At 46.5% G+C, this 20,221-nt stretch overlaps 1 protein-coding gene across 5 annotated transcripts in view; it reads left to right on the forward strand.

Annotated features, from left to right (window-relative positions):
- The first annotated feature begins 7,411 nt into the window (after positions 1-7,411).
- The window catches only part of PDE11A (phosphodiesterase 11A), a 152,437-nt gene continuing 139,627 nt past the window's right edge, over positions 7,412-20,221 (forward strand). The window contains exon 1 of one of the 5 annotated variants that reach the window (XM_077916644.1): positions 7,412-8,856. In XM_077916644.1, coding sequence (XP_077772770.1) covers positions 8,035-8,856 — 822 coding nt within the window. In that variant the 5' untranslated portion in view covers positions 7,412-8,034. The remainder of the gene's footprint in view (positions 8,857-20,221) is intronic. The other 4 variants (XM_077916640.1, XM_077916653.1, XM_077916657.1 and 1 more) reach the window with 4 other exon arrangements.

The raw sequence follows: 20,221 nt of genomic DNA on the forward strand, positions 1-20,221 counted from the left end.
AGCCCAAAGTCACTATCAGATCAAACATCATGGCCAGGGGCACAGCATCCACCACAAAAATCATGGATCCACGGCTTCCTGGCCATACCGTGGCCCAAAAACGTGGTTTTGAAGGTCGGATCTGCACGGATCCTAACGCTTTTTGCATTAGGCCACCCCAAATTCACTGTCATATCAAACATCATGTCCAGGGGCACAGCCTGCAGCACAGAAAACTCAGGTCCACGGTTATCTGGCAATGGCATGGCCCAAAAACGTGGTTTTGAAGGTCGGATCTGCACAGATCCTAACGCTTTTTGCATTAGGCCACCCCAAATTCACTGTCATATCAAACATCATGTCCAGGGGCACAGCCTGCAGCACAGAAAACTCAGGTCCACTGTTATCTGGCAACGGCATGGCCCAAAGACATGGTTTTGAAGCACGGATCCTCATGGATCCTCACGCTTTTCGCATTGGGCCAACCCAAACTCACCGTCAGATCACACGTCATAGCCATGGGCACAGCCTGCACCACAAAAAACACGGATCCACGGCTTCCTGGTCATACCGTGGCCCAAAAACGTGGTTTTGAAGCACGGATCCTCATGGATCCTCACACTTTTTGCACTAGATCAGCCCAAATTCACCATCAAATCACACATCATCGCCGGCGGCACAGCCCGGACCACAAAAAACTGAGATCCACGGCTTCCTGGCCATACCGTGGCCCAAAAACGTAGTTTTGAAGCACGGATCCTCATGGATCCTTACGCTTTTCGCATTGGGCCAGGCCAAACTCATCATAAAAGCTTTTTGACACCTAATCGTCTCCGCCTCTCATTGCGCGGGAGTCTCCTGCGCAGGGTGGGCGTGGGTAGCGGAGTGCCTGGGCTCTCTTCACTGACTTCCAGGGAAGAATCCCGGAGCCCTTCCACCTCCTCTTCCCATTGCTCTCCTGGACTCTTGGTGTAACGCGTATTTCCTTCCCCTTCCACCGAGCTGAGTCTCCCCCTTGTGCTAGGACCTTCACCTGCAGAGTCTGAGACCCTCTCCTTCTCCCGTGTCTCTGATGTCAGTTCCCTGACAGGTTGCTAATACACCAGAGGACAGGGTCAGAATTCAAAATGACCTGAATAGCCTAGAGAGCTGGGCCAAAACCAACAATATGGAGTTCAATAGGGAGAAATGTAAGGTACTACACCTGGATAGAAAAAATGAAATGCACAGGTGGGGGACACTTGGCTTGACAACAGTACCAGTGAAAGGGATCTGGGAGTCTTAGTTGACCACAAGCTGAATATGAGTCAACAGTGTGATGTGGCAGCTAAGAACGCCAATGCAATTCTGGGCTGCATCAATAGGAGTATAGTGTCTAGATCAAGTGAAGGAATGCTACCACACTATTCTGGTTGGTCAGACCACACCTGAAATACTGTGTCCAGTTGAAGAAGGATATTGTCAAGCTGGAACATGTCCAGAGGTGGGTGACCAAAATGTAAAAGGTCTGTAATCCAAGCCCTATGAGGAGAGACTTAGGGAGCTGGATTTGTTTAATCTAGAGAAGAGAAGATTAAGGAGTGACATGATAGCCATGTTTAAATATTTGAAGGGATGTCATGTTGAAGAGGGAGCAAGCTTGTTTTCTGCTGTTCTAGAGACTAGGATGCAGAATAATAGATTCAAACTATGGGAAAAGAGATTCCACCTGGGCGCGGTAATCCAGTGTGATAGGAATTTTATGGTCTTAGATATATGGTAATGTTCATAACTGCACATACATAGATGAACACAGGAAGGCCAACCTGGAACCATTTTGATTCCTAAACTGACCACATCCTTTCTCTGCAAGGTTAAACTGGAAAAGCCTCCCCATTGTCTCTTTCCTCACAAATCCTGTCTCAAGGATATGTCTGTTAGAATAAGGTGTGAGCCTGTGACCTGGCCCAGGAAATAAGTATTTTACCACTACAAAAGAATGGCCAGGCTCCCCAGGAAATCCAATCAAGTAACCTGCCAGACAGGAGATAAACAAGGACAAGAGAAAAACAACATTTAAATTTCTGTGATGTAGGTGGGATGTATCGGAGGGGTGGTCTTAGGATACACCCCTTCTGTGATGTATGCATAATGTTTCTGGGGGTGGTCTTGATCTAGAGAATGGGAATTTCAAAAGTCTTTATAAGGTCTTGCACACCATCTTTCTGGGTCCTCCTCCTCTCCTGCGTGTGAGGGAGCACCCTGTTGCAACAGATCAATAAAGATCAAGCTTACTAGCTGCTTTGCTTCTCAATATTCTCTGGTTGGCCTCTGTTATTTTCTCCTACCAATAGGGAACCTATGTAAGGACTCTATATGGGCTCTTGGATACCCCATAAGGGAAAAGGGCATATATTTTTATTTACAACACCAGTCAGGGAAAAAGGGAGGCATACTATGTTTAGGGCACCATTTCCAGCCTCTTCTCCTTTTCGGGGTGAGAATAGTGGATCCTAAAAAGGGCTGCTCAGTCATGGATACAGCTGCTGAGCTGCTCAACTGCCTTATTCCTTGAGTCAGAACGACTGAACGCCCATGTGTCGGCTCATGACTAGGGGCTTCACATTCCTGCCCCTGTAGCCATTTAGTGATCGCCATGGGGGTTGGGTTTGGGGGGGGTTGGGTTGGGTTTTTGGAAGATGCCTGTGCGTGAATTTGTTTTATGTGTGTAGATCAGTGCACACTGACCAACGCACAGCCTTCGCAGTAGGGCTCTGTTCTGATGGCATGAGTAGTCACGACGAACTGGTGGATCCTATCTCATGCAGCCTTCATCCGCCTTCACAGCCGTTGTAACACACTGCTTGTTATCACCCGCCTGTTCTGCCATTGAGGACTTCTTGGCTCATTCTTTGTCTAGCTCCTTCCCTGTTATGTACTAAGCTTGGATCCTAGAACAATAGGCAAGTAGGATCCTAGAATGCAAGAATTGATTGGCTTGCAGGAAAGACCAATCAGGCTCCAGGAGGGAAGCAGAACCAGCCATTCAGACGGGACTCATTGTGTAAATAATGTATATAAAAGCCTGAGGTTTTGGGGGAAATTCAGTCACTGTTTTACAAGCTGCAATAAAGAGCATGAAATCACTACAGGACTCTGAGCATATTTACTTTTCTTTGACCTTACCACCTTGGGTGACCCTGCTGGGAGTACGAGATTCCCAACGGCTTCACTCACAAGGGTCATAGGAATGTGCAAGCCCACTCACCATGACAAGTGAGAGAACTGAGATAGATTGCACTGAGCCCTGGTCTCATTAGACAAAGTGTTCCACCAAAAAGGCTCTGGCTCTGGTTGAGGACAGCTGGATATGTTTTGGGCCAGGGACCACCAGTAGGTTGCTGTTAGATGAGCATCACACTCATGGGGGTGTATTGGAAGATAATTCCCACAGATAAGAAAGGTCACAGACTGTTTAGGGCTTTAAAGATTAGCACCAAAACATTGAACCTGATTTGATACTCCACCTGGAGCCAATCCAGCTGATTAACAACCAACTGAATGTGGGCTCTCCACAAAGTCCAAGAAAGAACTCATGCATCTGCATTTTAGACCATTTGGAGTTTCTGGAGCAGTCTCAAGGGTAGCCCTGCATATCTCTCTCTCTCTCTCTCTCTCTCTCTCTCTCACACACACACACACACACACACACACACACACACACACACATATTTAAACCCTGCACTCCCCGGCTCAGGTGTATAGCAAGTTAAAGTACTCTAGTACTGTATGCAGGTGACTACTGCATGGATCACCATGGGTAGGTTGGAAAGGGACAGGTACAGTGCCGATTGCCTAACCTGACATAGATTCAAAAATTCCAGTTTGGCTACATTTGTGACCAATGCCTCCATAGAGACAGAAGCATCCAGGATCACACCAGGACTCCTGATGGCAGCTACAGGTGACTATTGCACCCCATGAAGAGCTGGGAGCTGGCAAACCAAACTGAAATTATTCTGGCCCAGCCATTGGATGCCCATCTTTAAAGGATAGAGATTCAGCCGACACTGTTTCCTCCATCCCAGCACACCCACCTAAAAATTGGCCAATATATCCAGGGTAGCATCTGGCCAGGGCCATGAAGCAGTAGATCCATGATGTTTGTGGTCAGATCTGTGGTTATGTACAAGATATGTGAATGAAGGGTGAATTTGGGGTTCCCCAATGCAAAAAGTGTGATGATCCATGAGGATCCGTGCTTCAAAACCATGTTTTTGAGCCATGGAGTGGCCAGGAAGCCATGGATCCGTGATTTTTCTGGTGCAGGCTGTGCCCCTGGAAATGATGTGTGATTTGCCGTTGATTTTTGGTTGGCCCAATGAAAAAAGCGTTAGGATCCATGAGGATCCGACCTTCAAAACGACGTTTTTGGGCCATGGCGTTGCCAGATAACCGTGGATGCTAGTCTTTTGTGGTGCAGACTGTACCCCTGGACATGATGTGTGATTTGATGGTGAGTTTGGGGTGGCCCAATGCAAAAAGCGTGAGGATCCATGAGGATCCGTGCTTCGGAACCACGTTTTTGGGCCTTGGAGTGGCCAGGAAGCCGTGGATCTGAGTTTTTTGTGGTGTAATCTGTACCCCTGGGCATGATGTGTGATTTGACAGTGAGTTTGGGTTGGCCCAATGCAGAAAGCGTGAGGATCCATGAGGATCCGTGCTTCAAAACCACGTTTTTGGGCCACGGTATGGTCAAGAAGCCGTGGATCCGTGATTTCTGTGGTGCAGGCTGTGCCTCTGGACATGATGTTTGATCTGATGGTGACTTTGGGCTGATCTAGTGCAAAAATCATGAGGATTCATGAGGATCCGTGCTTCGGAACCACGTTTTTGGGCCAGGGCGTGGCCAGGCAGGCGTGGATCCGAGTTTTTTGTGGTGTAGGCTGTGCCCCTTATTATGATATGTGATTTGACGGTGAGTTTGGGTTGGCCCAATGCAGAAAGCGTGTGGATCCATGAAGATCCGTTCTTGAAAACCACGTTTTTGAGCCACGGTTTCGCCAGGAAGCCGTGGATTCGTGATTTCTGTGGTGGATGTTGTGCCCCTGGACATGATGTGTAATTTGAAAGTGAGTTTGGGCTGATCTAGTGCAAAAATCATGAGGATTCATGAGGATCCGTGTTTTTTAACCATGTTTTTGCGCCATTGCGGCACCACGAAACAGTGGATGCGTGATTTTTTTGGTTCCTCCTACCGACTAAGATGTGGTCTACAGTAGCATGGTGTTTTTATTTTGTTTCAATATAAAAATCATATGAATTCATGAGGATCCGTGCCTCGGATCCATGTTTTTATGGTGCTGCAGCGCGGCAAATTGTTGAATCCACGTTTTTTATAGTCCAGTTTGTAGGCGTGCCTTCTAGGTGTGATTTGACACTGCATTTGTTGGAATTATTTTTTAAAAACTGGAGGATCCATGAGGATCCGTGTAGATCCGCCTTTTATGCAGACCCATTTATGAAAGCTGGCAAGGGGCTATCGAGGCTCAGCCTGTCGCGATATTAATTATTTATTCTGACCTGGTTGCCCTCAGCTGAATACCACTGCTAAGCATTACTCAGAGTAGACCCACTGAGGTTAATGGGCCGTCCATTAATTTCAATGCTAACATTGCACTTAACATTCAACACTATCGTTGAAATTAACATTCAGTGCTAACATGTTTGATTTCAAAGAAAAGAACTTTGCACATGCTTGAAGGCGCTGCACAGTGCCTCTCAGGGTTCTTATAAACGAAACATAACAGCACCCTAAAATTTAGGGTGCCTCTCAGGTTTCCTAAAATCCAGGGTGCCTCTGGCATTTATACGAGCCTCAACACCACCCTAAAATCTAGGGTGCCTCTCAGGTTTCCTAAAATCCAGGGTGCCTCTCAGGTGCTATAGGATGGCGGTGTGTGTGCTAGCTTCCATTGAGAAGGTTTGGCATCTCATTCATATTTCCCCACCACCACCCCACTGACATCGCTTTCATTCATGTCCCTGCACAGCGTACGTTTTTCACGTGCTGGGATCCATGACTTGAGGTTCCCCAGCATTTTTGCGTAGGCATCGGTTCGGCATTGAATGCGCTGCTCCACGTGCGCGTAAAAATAGCTCCAAGTCAGTCTGTCTCAGCGGAGAGGCAGTCGGGGTTTCGTCTCGCCGCGGGAGGGGGAGGAGGCGGAGGCGCGGAAGCCGCATGTATGCTCGCGGTTCCTTCATCTTAATCGGACTTTGAGACCTGCACATTGCTGTGGAAAGGTGACCACGTGCGCGCAACCGCTTCAGGGGGAGGCTCCCAGCGTAAATAAATAAATAAAAAACAAAAAAACCAGCTGGCGCACAAGCGCACCTTCTCGTCTCTCTGTATTATAATCCCCGCGTATTTGTGGTTGCAAGCCTCCGGCTCCCCATCTTGCGATTCAAATCCCCTCCTGTAAGAGGAAAGGATGCGATTGCATTCCTGAGCTCCAGCAAGTCCATTAAAGCTAGCGTGACAGATTGATTTTAATGAGTTAAAAGGACAATGGCCGCAGCTGCAAAACAAGGCTGCAAGCCCACGCTCCTTTACTTGGAAGTAAAGGCCATTGAACTCACTGGGACTTTCTTCCGAGTAAACAAGATCGGGCGGCGCGAGGGGATTCCCTCCTTATGGAACGCTGTATCCTTCGTTAGCGATTCCCATAATGACGTATGTGCGGGTTGCAAGGGAACACGGCAGTACAGTACTATTGCAAGATAAAAACACCTCCTGCCAATCCTAAACCGCGAATCTTATAGACCCCACCTCCACGCCCGCTGTTTCATCGTCTTTTACTTGAAATTATGGTTAGAATTACTGCCTTGCTTAGAAGGGCATTGCTATTAAAAATAAGCAGGCTCCACTTTAGTCTTTAGAAGATGAGTGTACGCTCAAGGCTGTTATGTTTCAGAAACCGAAGCGTGCTCTTTAGAAATCTGTATCGACTGCTTTACTCCAAATAAATATTTTAAGGAAAAGGAGCCGTAGTTTGTTTTAATTATTTTTTTATGAGGAACATATGCACGAAAGTCACATTCTCGAACAATAGGACACGTGGTCGCTAATACACAAGCGCACGCGAGAAACGTCTCCCCCCAATCTCCCGCATAGTCCCATGACAATCGATAGCTGACCGGCGGCACCTCTCCCAGAGTTTGCATTTCTTAATGGCAGACCTCGAATGCCTTGAGATTTCCTTTCTGGAGCCATTAACCCAATAACACCGTGGCGCAACTATCCCTCGCGCTACTGATGCTCATGGGGGGGGGGGGGATTTGCACCTCACAGCTTCGCGCATCATCTGCTTGCTTCGGCCACTGCCCCCCCCCCCCATAAACTCCTTCATTCACTCGCTGCTCCCGCTCCGAAGAGGCTCGAGCGTCGACGTGATCGCCTCTGGAAAGAGAGGATGCTCCGGCTACGGGCTGCCTCTCCCGGCCGCCGCCTCCTCCTCCTCCTCCGCTCACGCGTCCTCCCTCCCCGCCCCGCCTTCTTAGTGGTCGGCCGGCTGGGTTACGCAGGAGCCGCCGCCAGCAGGAGCAGCAGTTAGCAGAGAGCTTTGACGCGCATCTCCAGAGAAGCAGCAGCAGCCCGTTGCAAGTAACCGGGAGCGAAAGGACGCGGAAGCCACCTGGACGGGAGAAGAGGGCAAGGACGACGACGGGGCGCCGGGGAACGACGGAGGGGGCGAAGGGAAAAGGCGAGGAGCCCGGGGGAAGGAAGGGCACAGAAAGCCGGGACTTGGCCCGGGCTCGGAAGCGGATGGATCCGTTTGCTCGCTCGCTGCAAGAGAGGGCGGGAAAGCCCGGGCAGCTCCTGCTCCCCCACGTGCCGAACGGCTTGTAATCCGCCTTGGGTTTCTTCTCCGAGCGCGCCAGTCGCTAGCAAGCAGCAAGGGCGGCGGCGGCGGCTCGCTGCCGCTTTTCTTCCGCGCTTCAGCATGAAGTAACGAGGACGGCAAAGTTTGGCGCGCAGTGGCGGCGGCGCGCCTTCGAGGTGACGAGGCCGCCATGTCGGCCCCCGCCGGCTTGGACTTCGCGGCGGTGGAAAGTTTCCTGGACAGGCACCCGGAGCTGGTGGAGAAGTGGCTGAAGAGGAGGAGCTCCCTCCTCGCCCAAGCGGCTCCCGAGGCGGAGGAGCGGCCGGGCCACAGCAGCAACGGCACCCCGACGGCGCTGGCCGGCCCCGGCTCCTCTTTGGCGAAGGGCGGCGGCGGCCCCGTGGCCCCTCCGGAGACGGCGGCCGGCGGCCTGCAGCGCCGAGCGTCGCAGAAGGAGCTCCGGCGCAGTTTCGCGCGCTCCAAGGCCATCCACGTGAACCTGACTTACGACGAGCACGTCCACGCGCGGGCGCAGGAGCCGCTGAGCAGCGCGCGGAGAAGGGCGCTGCTGAGGAAAGCCAGCTCGCTGCCGCCCACCACGGCGCACATCCTGAGCGCGCTGCTGGAGTCCCGGGTGAACCTGCCGCAATACCCGCCCACCGCCCTGGACTACAAGCGCCACCTCAAGGAGCACAACGAGCGGCAGTTCTTCCTGGAGCTGGTCAAGGACATCTCCAACGACCTGGACCTGGGCGCCCTCAGCTACAAGATCCTCATCTTCGTGTGCCTCATGGTGGACGCCGACCGGGGCTCGCTCTTCCTGGTCGAAGGCGGCGCCGCCGCCGGCAAGAAGAGCCTGGTCTCCAAGGTCTTCGACGTGCACGCCGGCACCCCGCTGCTGCCTTGCTACAGCACCGAGAACTCCAACGAGGTGCAGGTGCCCTGGGGCAAAGGGATCATCGGCTACGTGGCCGAGCACGGAGAGACCGTCAACATCCCCGACGCCTACCAGGTAGGGAAGGGGCCGGGCGCGCGCGCTTGGGGTTCTGCTGCTCGCCTTTCTGCACCCGAGGCGGCTTATGCTACAGCAGCCGTGCAAAGGCGAGCTCTCGCTGTCGTAGTAGTGAAACGGGAACAAATGCACTGGTGCACAGCACCAAGCTCTAAAGCTGATTGGTGAAACACTCAGGTATATTGTGCACACACATACCTGAAACCAACTTAATAAATGCTCGTTTCAGCAGCATGGGACCATTCAAGACCTTTGCTTGCTCTCCAAAGCCAGGGCAGAGGTGGGGAACCCAAATATTGTTGGGCAGCATCGATAATCATCTGTGATGGTGGTCTGTTGGGGGTAGGAGGAGCCCAGCATCATGGGGGGCAGGTAGGGGTTCCTCACCTCTGGCTTAGAGGATTCATATGGGGGGGGGGTCATGTGTAAGTTCCTTTTAAAAATACCACACAAGTAGTCAGCTGTACATTGCAGTTACTGTACTTGTTTAAGTTCAGTGTTGGTGTACTGAGTGGTCTCAGGAATGGACTTCAAGCAGGTGTGGGCTTGGCTTCTCTCCACACATTTATTAGCTGGCAAGGGGTCGGGTGGGGTGAATTGTAAGGTTTTTAGTGGTTAGCATGGCCGTCAATGCCATGGATGGCACATTGTTTCTTCTCCACTCATTAACTGTTTCTTGTGCTTCAGTATTAAATATTCTCTCTGTGTAGTACAGTACAGTTATCTGTAAAATCAAAGGTCACTGGGTGGCTTTGAGAAAGTCCCTTGTCCTCACTTGCCTTGCTTAATTTGGCAGAGTTGTGAGACTTGAGTTCAGTCCTAGACATACCTTCTCAGAAGTAACTCTCGCTGAGTTCCATGAGGTTTACTTCCAGAGAAAGTGGTGGTTATAGGTTGCACCCTAAAATACGTCTCTAATGTTCTCAGAGGAAGGAGAGGACACAGTCGTAGCAGGTAAACACACCATTCATTGCCTGAGCTGGCAAAATACTTTTTAATTTCAGAATCTTATTTGAACCAAATGCTTAGTGCGCCCCTCATCAAATTCTTAGGAAGCACCATCAAGTTCTTAGATGGATGAGTACCTGAAATTTGTCTCCTACTTCGTCTAGGTCACAATTTTGTATGCTGTGATTCTTTCACACAAATCAACTTTGTGGTGGTGTAGATCAAGTCATAGTTTGGTTTTGTTATGAATAATTCAGCTTAGCATGAATTAACCCAAACTGAAAAAAAGCACTTGGCTACATGTATTTTATGACTCTTCCCTTATGGGACTTTTGATCCGTGTTAGGGTTACTTCTTAAGTTTTATACTGAAGCTCATACCTGAAAGTATACAGGGTGTATACATGGGAGCATGTCAGTTAAAACTTATACATGTCCCTTCAAAATATACATGTGCAACTCACACAGTATGTATATATTTTGCACTTGGTTGTCTTAATACTGTGTATGGAACATAAAAAAGTAGCTGCTTAGTGATTGACACTTGGGAGCCTGGTGATAGTAGTTACTTCAGATTAATTAATTGGAGTAAAAGTGAGATCTTGTGTATGTGGCCATAATTGGTGTTGCCATAATTCTTTATTTTAAACACACTTTAAGAGTGTGATATAAAATGGTTACTGTTTAGAATGGCTCATTCAACATACTGGGACTTGAGTTGCAGTTTGTAGTGTGCTCTGGACAAATCTTAGGTAAAATGGACAAATATCAAAACAGTTCAATAAATAACCCCTAGGCCAGTAGCCATTGCCATGTTTTTGTGGTAGTGAGATCCATAAATGAATTGCCGTATATGTTGTGCAAAGGATTTTATACTCTACCATATTCCCCTTTTGTCTTCTTTCTCCGTGCCTAAACAAAAAACACAACTCTGCTTGCTTTGTCTTTTCCTCATAGGAAATAGCTTCCACCCCGCAATAATTTTTACTGCCTTTTCTATCCTATCTGAGATGGAGGCAACCAGAGGTTTGTATTATCTTCCATCATAGATTTATAAAGGTGTAACAAGCACTAGCTGTTTCATTCTCAACGGCTTGCCTAATAATTCCCAGCGTGGAATTTTCCTTTTGCTCTGAGTTTTCACTCAGCTATCTTTGCACCACGACTTACCCCAAAGTATAGATTTTTGTTAGCCTCCTCTAGTTCGGAACCTTTAGCATATATGTTTTGCACAATTGTGTATTTCCAATCTCCCCCTTCACCCACTATTTACAGATCCTTTTAAGCTCTCCACAGTCTACTTGAGCTCTCACCACCATTCTGAACAATTTGACCCAGAAATTTTATGTCCTCTCTGCCTCCAGATCATTGATAAATAAAAAAACCGAGTCTCAGTAGAGACCCTTGGGGAATTCTACACTTCCCCCACTGCAATTTGAGAGCTTTCCGTTTGGTCCTGTGCTCTGCTGCTTGCTGTTTAGAAGTTACTAATCCATAAAATGACCTGTTCTTGGAAGGCATGAATTCTAAGTTTGCTTACTTCTTGTAAGCAATTCTTTAACTTTCTCTAGCAAATAGTTTAAGTGAATCATAAGGTAAAATCATCAATCCTCATACAATGTTCCTCATTTTAGATACAAATCTATAAGGATAGTTGCAGAGCGTTTTTTTTTTAATGAAGGTACTCCATGTCATGGAGTATTGTCGCCTCTTTTTTCTGCCCATGGCAGCTATTTTGTGTTGGCATCCATGTCCCTGCACCTCTTTTTTTATAAGCAAAAAAAGCACAGGATAATTGCAATTTATTTGGTACCTTGTTACCCTGTGAAATCACTGATATGGTGTAAGTTATCTCTGCCAGATAAAATGAATTGATTTGGGGAAAGTGATATAAAAGTAAACTCTTTTGTTTATTGAGTTTTAGACATGTTCATTGTAAAAAATCTGGGGGGGGGGTACCCTCCCCTGCAAGACATTTCATTTGGACACAGAGAGAACAGATGGAGTGTGAAATACTCAGGACTAAGAACTGGGGCGAGATGCAATATTCATTAAATCTGTTCAGTATCGTATTCATTCTTTGCAAGTACAGCCCTTAGGTATTGGCGCATCTTCTAGTGTAGCTGGGTCACTGGTACGGAGTCTGGGTCAGACGATTGAAGAAGATTTCCCTCCTCTATTTCCAGATCTAAAGCAAGACTCATCTCTCACAAAGGATTCATCAGACTTCAAGGCAGGGGTGAAAAAACATTTTCAAACTGAGGGTTCAGGTGTATTGAAAAGCGGGGGGGGGGGGGCATATCCCAATAGTGGAAGAGGCCAGACATGCACAATCACAGAGGCCCTTGATACATCGCCCACTTCTCTTGCTTTCTCAACAGCCACCAATTCCATCCAGCCAACAGTCTGAAGTTTTGTTTTCTTCACTCTCCTGCATACAAAGTGCATCAGATTTCTGTTGTCATTTTTCTGGGTTGTTGGCTTCCAATAGCTCTCCTTGCTGTTGTCATGAGTCCCATGGAGATGTCCCAGAGGTGATGGTCTGATCCAGTGGAGAAATGGGAGGTGGCTGGGCAGTTGGAGCTGCACATCCCTGGGGAAGTTCCTAGTGGGATGGGGGAAGGTGAAATTGGGACCCCTAAGAAGTTTCTAAGCCCAAGGAGGGGGGCAACAGTCTAGAACAGCCTTTTCTAACCTTGGATCTCCAGATGTTCCTGAACTGTGACTCCCATAATCGGTGCTGGCCATGATGGCTACAAATGATGGGAGTTGTAGTCCCATCTGCTCACTGATAGGAGGCGGCGGCACTGGAGGCAAATCCACAACAGGAGGTATCTGGCTAGGAGTGTCTGCATTCTTTCCCTCCATCCAGCTCTCCACTCTTTATACCAGCCTTTCTCAACCTTGAGTCCCCAGATGTTGTTGATTTGCCTCCAGTGCCGCCATCTCCTATCAGTGAGGAGTCCCCACCCCCAAAGTGACCAATAGTAAATTGGCTGCTGACTTGGCACCTACACTGCCCATGTCTCTCAAAAGCACAGGGATGAAGTTTGCATAAACTTCACAGTTCCTGCCCGTTTGTGAGCCCCAGTCCTGGGATACAAAGAGGAGTCTTGGACAAGTCGTAAAAACAGTAATGCTTAATTTCTAAAGTCAAACAAGCTTGAGGCCCCAAACTTCCAAGTTAGCCCAGTCTCAAGTTGCCTTCTTTGTAATGGTAACTTCTTGTTGTTCAGGGCTGAATCCTGCCACTTGTGGAAGCAACCAGGTTCCTGGCAGTAGCAGCCATTCCTTTGTTTCTATAGCATCATATCCCCTCTTGCCCTGCGGGCTGCTTCAACCCTCTTTACCGCACCCACTGCCCTTTTATGCAGGGATGAGCACAATTCAGTGGTACCTCGGGTTAAGAACTTAATTCGTTCCAACAAGCAAATGTAAGATAAAGAAATGGAATATTGGATGTGTGGGGTTTTTTTTGCTGTATTGTTGTATTGGTTTTTATGTATTTTTTTTCTTCCTTTTTTCTATTTTTATGTATTGTAATGTATATTTTGTTAAATCTTGTGGTTGTTTTCTTTTCTTCTTCTTTTCTGTAATCTTTAAACTTCTAATAAATATCATTAAAAAAAAAAAGAACTTAATTCGTTCCAGAGGTCCGTTCTTAACCTGAAACGGTTCTTAACCTGAAGCATGCTTTTGCTAATGGGGCCTTCTGCTGCCGCTGCGCCGTTCTTATCCTGGGGCAAAGTTCTTAACCTGGAGCAACCACTTCCTGGTTAGCGGAGTTTGTAACCCGAAGCGTCTGTAACCAGAGGTACCTTTTGTTTCTCCTTTTGAGACGTGCTCTTTTGATGGCACAGGTGTAGTGAATCCCACAGAATGCAGGGGATCAGAGGCCTTTTGCTTTGACAACTTGAATGCTCTTTCAAATATCTTTGTATCCTGTTATTTCAGATAAATCCTTTTCCTAGGCAAGCTATTCCAGTTCTTCCAGTCCTGTTCTTCATTGTTTTTCTCTGAAATCCTTGGGGGGGAAAAGCAGTTAGTCTTGAACACATAGTAATACCCCCCCCGTGAGGTAAACACGCGCTTCAAACAGTGTTGCACATTCTACTTCACTTGAGGGCCAGTTATTGATTTTCAGCCCAGCATTACTATTTCCCTTTCTCCATTCTTCATACATCCTTGACGGCATCTGCCTGCCACATTGATGGATAACATTAAGCTCAAGGCTCTGTGAAGCGCATGATGCACCAGCATAATGCCGCACGAGGCATAATAAGTAAGGAGAAAGATGATTGATTATTTAATTTCTATACCGCTTAATATATTTTTAAAAATCTCTAAATGTTGCACAGAAAACTGAAGCAACAACAGAAAACTTAAATAAAAATATTGCAAACATGCAGTTGCATACAGTGGTACCTCGCAAGACGAATGCCTCGCAAGACGGAAAACTCGCAAGATGAAAGGGTTTTTGGTTTTTTGAGTTGCTTCGCAAGACGATTTTCCCTATGGGCTTGCTTCGCAAGACGGAAACGTCTTGAAAGTTTGTTTCCTTTTTCTTAAAACTGTTAATACAGTTGCGACTTGACTTCGAGGAGCAACTCATAGCGCGTGGTGTGGTAGCCTTTTTTGAGGTTTTTGAAGACTTTGGTGATTTTTGAAGCTTTTCCAAAACTTTTCCGACACCGTGCTTCGCAAGACGAAAAAATCGCAAGACGAAAAAACTCGCGGAACGAATTAATTTCGTCTTGCGAGGCACCACTGTATTAATAAGTTACATGAATACAAAGTTTTATCTATCTCAATACCAATTCATTTTCCTTCTAACAAACACCATCAGTCTCAGTTTTTCCACCTAGGACCCCACAAACTCTCTGCTCACCCGCAAAATTCTCACAACAAGAAGTGTTCGTGGAAAGAGCAGGTGTCACCCTAGTTTTACACTCTAGACTTGTTTTTTTATGGCAGGACCAAGGTGGATGGTACGTCCCCAGGCTGCCCACAGCTGTGTCCCATTCAGTCGCACTCTCCACACCTAGTTCCAGGTACAACAGGTTTGTTGAGTTTCCCACTGGGTCCAAAGGATGGGGAAAGTGCCCACAGCTCTCCACCTTCTGTCCTTTCCTCTTCCTCCAGCTGGTTTCTCTTGGGTGGCAAGAAAAAGCATGTGAAGATCCAGTGTTGAGAAGAGAAGCTGCCACAGCAGAGCAAACTTTATTAATTGTATAAATTACATTGCTTCTCCTCTCAATTATCATTTACAACTTCTTTAAAGAAGCACAAGGTGGATGAAGAGTGGCGAACAAACGAGGTGTTTGTTTTTGATGGTATAACTCTGAATACTTACTCTGTTTAGCAAGATCCTGGGTCCAATTTGCCAGGCACATTTTGTACCTGGCTATCAGTCACGTGCAACCAAGTGAAGATGCCGAGGCGCCAAGATGGCAGCTGACGTCCCTACTATCTGGAGGTGCATGCCTGGAGATCCTTGGCTCTTCACCGTTTTCACACACATCCCGTAGAATTCTACCAGTTACCTTTTATCTGCACAATCAGAATGAATTTCAAGGAACCAAAAAGTCTTATTGAAAAACATGACTTGAAGCATCTGGCCCAAAAAATGGCCGCTAGGCATTTCGTTTTGGTGACTGTAACCCTGTTTAAGGAGCCATCTGGCGCCTAGCTTATATATCTTTATTTTGGTGAAATTGTGTCTATAAATTTTATTCCATTTATTTCCATTTACTATTTATTATGCTAATCTTAATGGACTATAGCCAGCACTAGGCCTATTGAGATAGACCTGTTGAAACTGTTAGGCATGACTTACTTAAAGGTAAAGGTACTCCTGACTGTTAGGTCCAGTTGCGGATGACTGGGGTTGCGCGCTCATCTCGCTCTATAGGCCGAGGGAGCCAGCTTCTAGGTCATGTGGCCAGCATGACTAAGGCGCTTCTGGCGAACCAGAGCAGCGCACGTAAATACTGTTTACCTTCCCGCCGGTGCGGTACCTATTTATCTACTTGTACTTGACGTGCTTTCGAACTGCTAGGTGGGCAGGAGCATGACTTACTTAGGGACATTTAATTAAATGGAACAACCCCTACTCGTGACACACACAACGAAACCTGCCAACAGCAACCTACCAGTCACAAGAATACAGCAATACCCTTGGCTGTGTGAACCCAGCAAATGCTCCCTTCACTGGCATGTATCACAAATCTCCTTTTTATCACAAATCCACAGCCTGCAAAAAGCAAACAAGCGAGATACAAAGGGGGTTTGCTCTTCCCTCTTGCTGTGTTCTTGTATACTGTCGCTGTTTAAAATACAATAGAAAACATTGTTGACAAATGTAAAAGTCTGGCAAAGCACCCAGCCAGTTTTGCAGCTTAGCTAGGCAGACGTGAATAGAGAATTCCTGGAGGAAAGCTTTGCTTCCTGGTAGGAGAATAATGCCTTTGTGAGAGGTATGAGGTTTTGCCAAGGAGAAGTTGAAATAGAAGCCGCAAATGCTACCATTTATATTAAGAAGTAAGGCTGGGAACCTCCCCAATAGCTCATTTGGGGGTGGAGGGGAGACACTGATACACAAAACTGGCAAAAGAGATTAAACCCCTGCCTGGTTTTCTGGGGAGGGAAGAGGAGTTGATTCAAAACCCATACTTTGCTTACCCAACCAGCAACAATATTTTGGCTCCTTTTTTAGAAGCCCCAGTTGATTTGAAAGATGTATAATGAAGGTGTCGGCCGAACCTCCCCAGGGAGAGCATTCCACAAATAGGGAGCCACTGCAGAAAAGGCCTGTTTCTGTGGTTCCACCTTCCAGGCCTCTTGTGGAGGAGGCACGCAATAGAAGGGTCTCAGATGATGATCTCATGGTCCGGGTTAAGTCCATCCAAAGAGAGGCGCTCCTTGAGGTATTGTGTTCCTGAGCCTTTTAAGGCTTCATAAGTCAAAAACAGCACTTTGAACTGGGCCCAGGAACTAATTGGCAGCCAGTGCTTTTGGGCCAGGATTGGTGCTCAAACCGTCTTGCCCTGGTGAGCAACCTGACAGCTGAATTCTGCAGCAGCTGAAGTTTCCGAACCATCTTCAACACCAGTTTTTCTGTTTTCTGGAGCAGAAATGGCGTGATTCAGACAAATCAATAATAACTTCATTTGTGCCTCAAAATTGTTCATTTGTTTTTTGTTGTTGGCAAGGTCTTGAATTCTACTTCACTCCATGTGTAAAGTTAAAAAAATAAATTGTTAGTGATAATTAAAGGTTGGCTTTCTATTAGTTAAAAAGCAGGTTTTCAGTCAACCTCCAATTATATTATTGTCTCTATCAGATGTGTGACAATTTCATATTATTTAAACAAGAGAAACAATTGCTTATATAAATTGTGTGTAAAGGATAAAAGGGCTGTGTGATCCTGAGCAAATATAAGTGAGCAACAGATGTTCCCTATCGGATAATTGTTATTGTTCACAATATGCTACTTAAAAATTTATAGCAGTTGGGATTTTTTTACAGTGTTTTTAATGGTGAACGTAGGTGACTGATCAGCCTTGAAGTGAAAATGTGTTGTCAGTGTTCTTTCAGAACAACAAATGGGAGAAAAAGGGATATTTGAGCCTACTTACATTGCAGGAGAGAATAGCCACATTGAAACTGGAAATTCAGATTCTCAAAGAAGGAGGGTGCTTCTTTTGTAAAGACATTGCTTTAAATAAGTAAATGCTAGTCATTTACTTCAAAAAAATATGTCTTGGAACAGAGACATAATAAGGCAAAGTATTCATATTTAAGATTCAATTTTTCACAGAATATTGGGTGTATTTGTCGCTGTTCGCCCTCCCACCCGTGGCAGCCATCTGCTTTCCTTCCTTGGAACCTGGACTCATTGAAATCAATGAAAGGCTATACTATTGATTCACTTTGAATTGGATTGTGTCCCTGGTGACATATGAGTGACTTGAAATTCCACTGATGTAAAGGCGTGTAGAAAACACTCAGTGCTTAGTCAAAGGAAGGTCCTGTACTGTGCCTATAACTGCAGAAAATCAATTATTTTGTGCCGCTATAGAGAACACTTGACTCTAGATCACCAAAGTGTTAATTTATAAAAAGACAGCAGAGCTCGGAACTTCCTGGAAGCAACATATTTTGGCTCAGAACTAACCGTAGGCATACATAGCCCTGTAAAATAAGTTAGAACCCTACCTACCAATAATTTGGCAGAGAGAGGGGAAATCCAGCTCCCAGATAGTTGATGACATTACTGCATTTTATTTTACAGAGCTTCAGACACACAGTCTGAGCTGCTGGATCAGACTAGAAGACGGCACTTACAGCACATTTTGCCTATACCAATTTGGACATGTCTGTGCCTAGACTAGCGCCACTAGCTGAACTTGGGCACATGTCTTAGAATAGTCGCCCACTATTTGCAGGCATTTGGTGCATATTGGTAGTTACTAAGGGCCAAACTACACATTTAGCAGCAAAATGTGCAGCAAAATTCCCTCCTCACATAGTTTTTCTTCCTGGAGAAGTTCCTTAAGTAAACCCCTGACCATTAGGTCCAGTTGTGACCGACTCTGGGGTTGCGGCGCTCATCTCGCTTTATTGGCCGAGGGAGCTGGCGTAAAGCTTCCGAGTCATGTGGCCAGCATGACTAAGCCGCTTCTGGCGAACCAGAGCAGCGCACGGAAACGCCGTTTACCTTCCCGCCGGAGCGGTTCCTATTTACAGTGGTGCCTCGCAAGACAAAATTAATCCGTTCCGCGAGTCTCTTCGTCTTGCGGTTTTTTCGTCTTGCGAAGCACGGCTATTAGCAGCTTAGCGGCTATTAACGGCTTAGCGGCTATTAACAGCTTAGCGGCTTTAAGAAAAAGGAAACAAACCCGCAAGAACTCGCAAGACATTTCGTCTGGCGAAGCAAGCCCATAGGGAAATTTGTCTTGCGAAGCACCTCAAAAAACAAAAAACCCTTTCGTCTAGCGGGTTTTTCGTCTTGTGAGGTATTCGTCTTGTGGGGCACCACTGTATCTACTTGCACTTTGACGTGCTTTCAAACTGCTAGGTTGGCAGGAGCAGGGAACAAGCAATGGGAGCTCACCCCGTCCCGGGGATTCAAACCGCTGACGTTCTGATCGAAGTTCCTTTAGTGGGGTGTAATTGCTAGTGGAAAAGCAAAGAGGGAAGAAGTGCTTATTTGTGTGAGTGTGTGTGTGTGTGTTTGTGCACCTACATTTTCTTTCCAGATTGCATTGCCCTTATTTATTTATTTTGTTTAAAAAATATTTACAGTGGTACCTCAGGTTAAGAACTTAATTCGTTCTGGAGGTCCGTTCTTAACCTGAAACTGTTCTTAACCTGAGGTACCACTTTAGCTAATGGGACCTCCCACTCCCACCGCGCCGTTGCTGCATGATTTCTGTTCTCATCCTGAAGCAAAGTTCTTAACCGAAGGTACTATTTCTAGGTTAGCAGAGTCTGTGACCTGAAGCGTCTGTAACACGAGTTACACACACAATGTCTATCATGGCTATGTGGTTAACAATACCATACAAAAGTATATTGGGATATAATATCCATTAACTAAATTACACCCACTTAATTTATTTTCCGCTAATGGGACCTTGCAACATTTGCCTTTGAACGTGTCTGGCATGAAGTCCTATTTCAACAGCTCCCAGCATTCTGTACCCAACCCCCCCCCCTCCTTCCCAGGGCTGGCTAATGGTAGTCTAGCTTCAACTGGGTTAGATTTGGCCCTGAGGTCTGCTAGTTGCTGATGCTTACTAAAAGCGACAGCAATTTATCTAGTTTCAGAGTGAAACTGTATTATATATAATTAGTTTGGCTGCACATAGCCCAGGCAATGGATACGGCTCTGCTGCTTTTTATCACCATTCTGGCAGCTGTGCTCTGTGATAAGACTGGCCATTAAACATCAGTCACTTGAATAAACATCTCTTTTAAAGCCAGGTGAAAGACACATACGGTTGGACCTGATCGCTGCCTTTAATTTGCTGCTGCTGCTGTTATAATTTTGTTATTTTATTAAATTTATAACCTGTCTTTCACTAGTAGGTTCCAGGACGGGTTATAGCAATTTCAAATTCGTAAATTAAGAACAATTGAAACCATTTACAGTCACAGGAGTGTGGTGAATCCCCAAAACACACAGAGATGAGTGTTCAGCATAATAGCAAAGATGCAAGACCACATATCTGTGGGAAAGAATGCCCTTTCTGAACTTCAGAGGGTGGCAGAACTACCAAGAGCCTCCCTCTCCCGATCTTAATACCTGAGGGAGTCTATAGACAAGGAGGCAGTCTTTCAGATTTTTAGGACCTAGGTCATTTAAATGGTATTGTGAGCACCTTGAATTGGACCTGGAAACAAACTGGCAGCCA

Source organism: Podarcis muralis, chromosome 1 (genome assembly GCF_964188315.1).
Source record: "Podarcis muralis chromosome 1, rPodMur119.hap1.1, whole genome shotgun sequence".
NCBI classification, from domain to species: Eukaryota; Metazoa; Chordata; class Lepidosauria; order Squamata; family Lacertidae; genus Podarcis; species Podarcis muralis.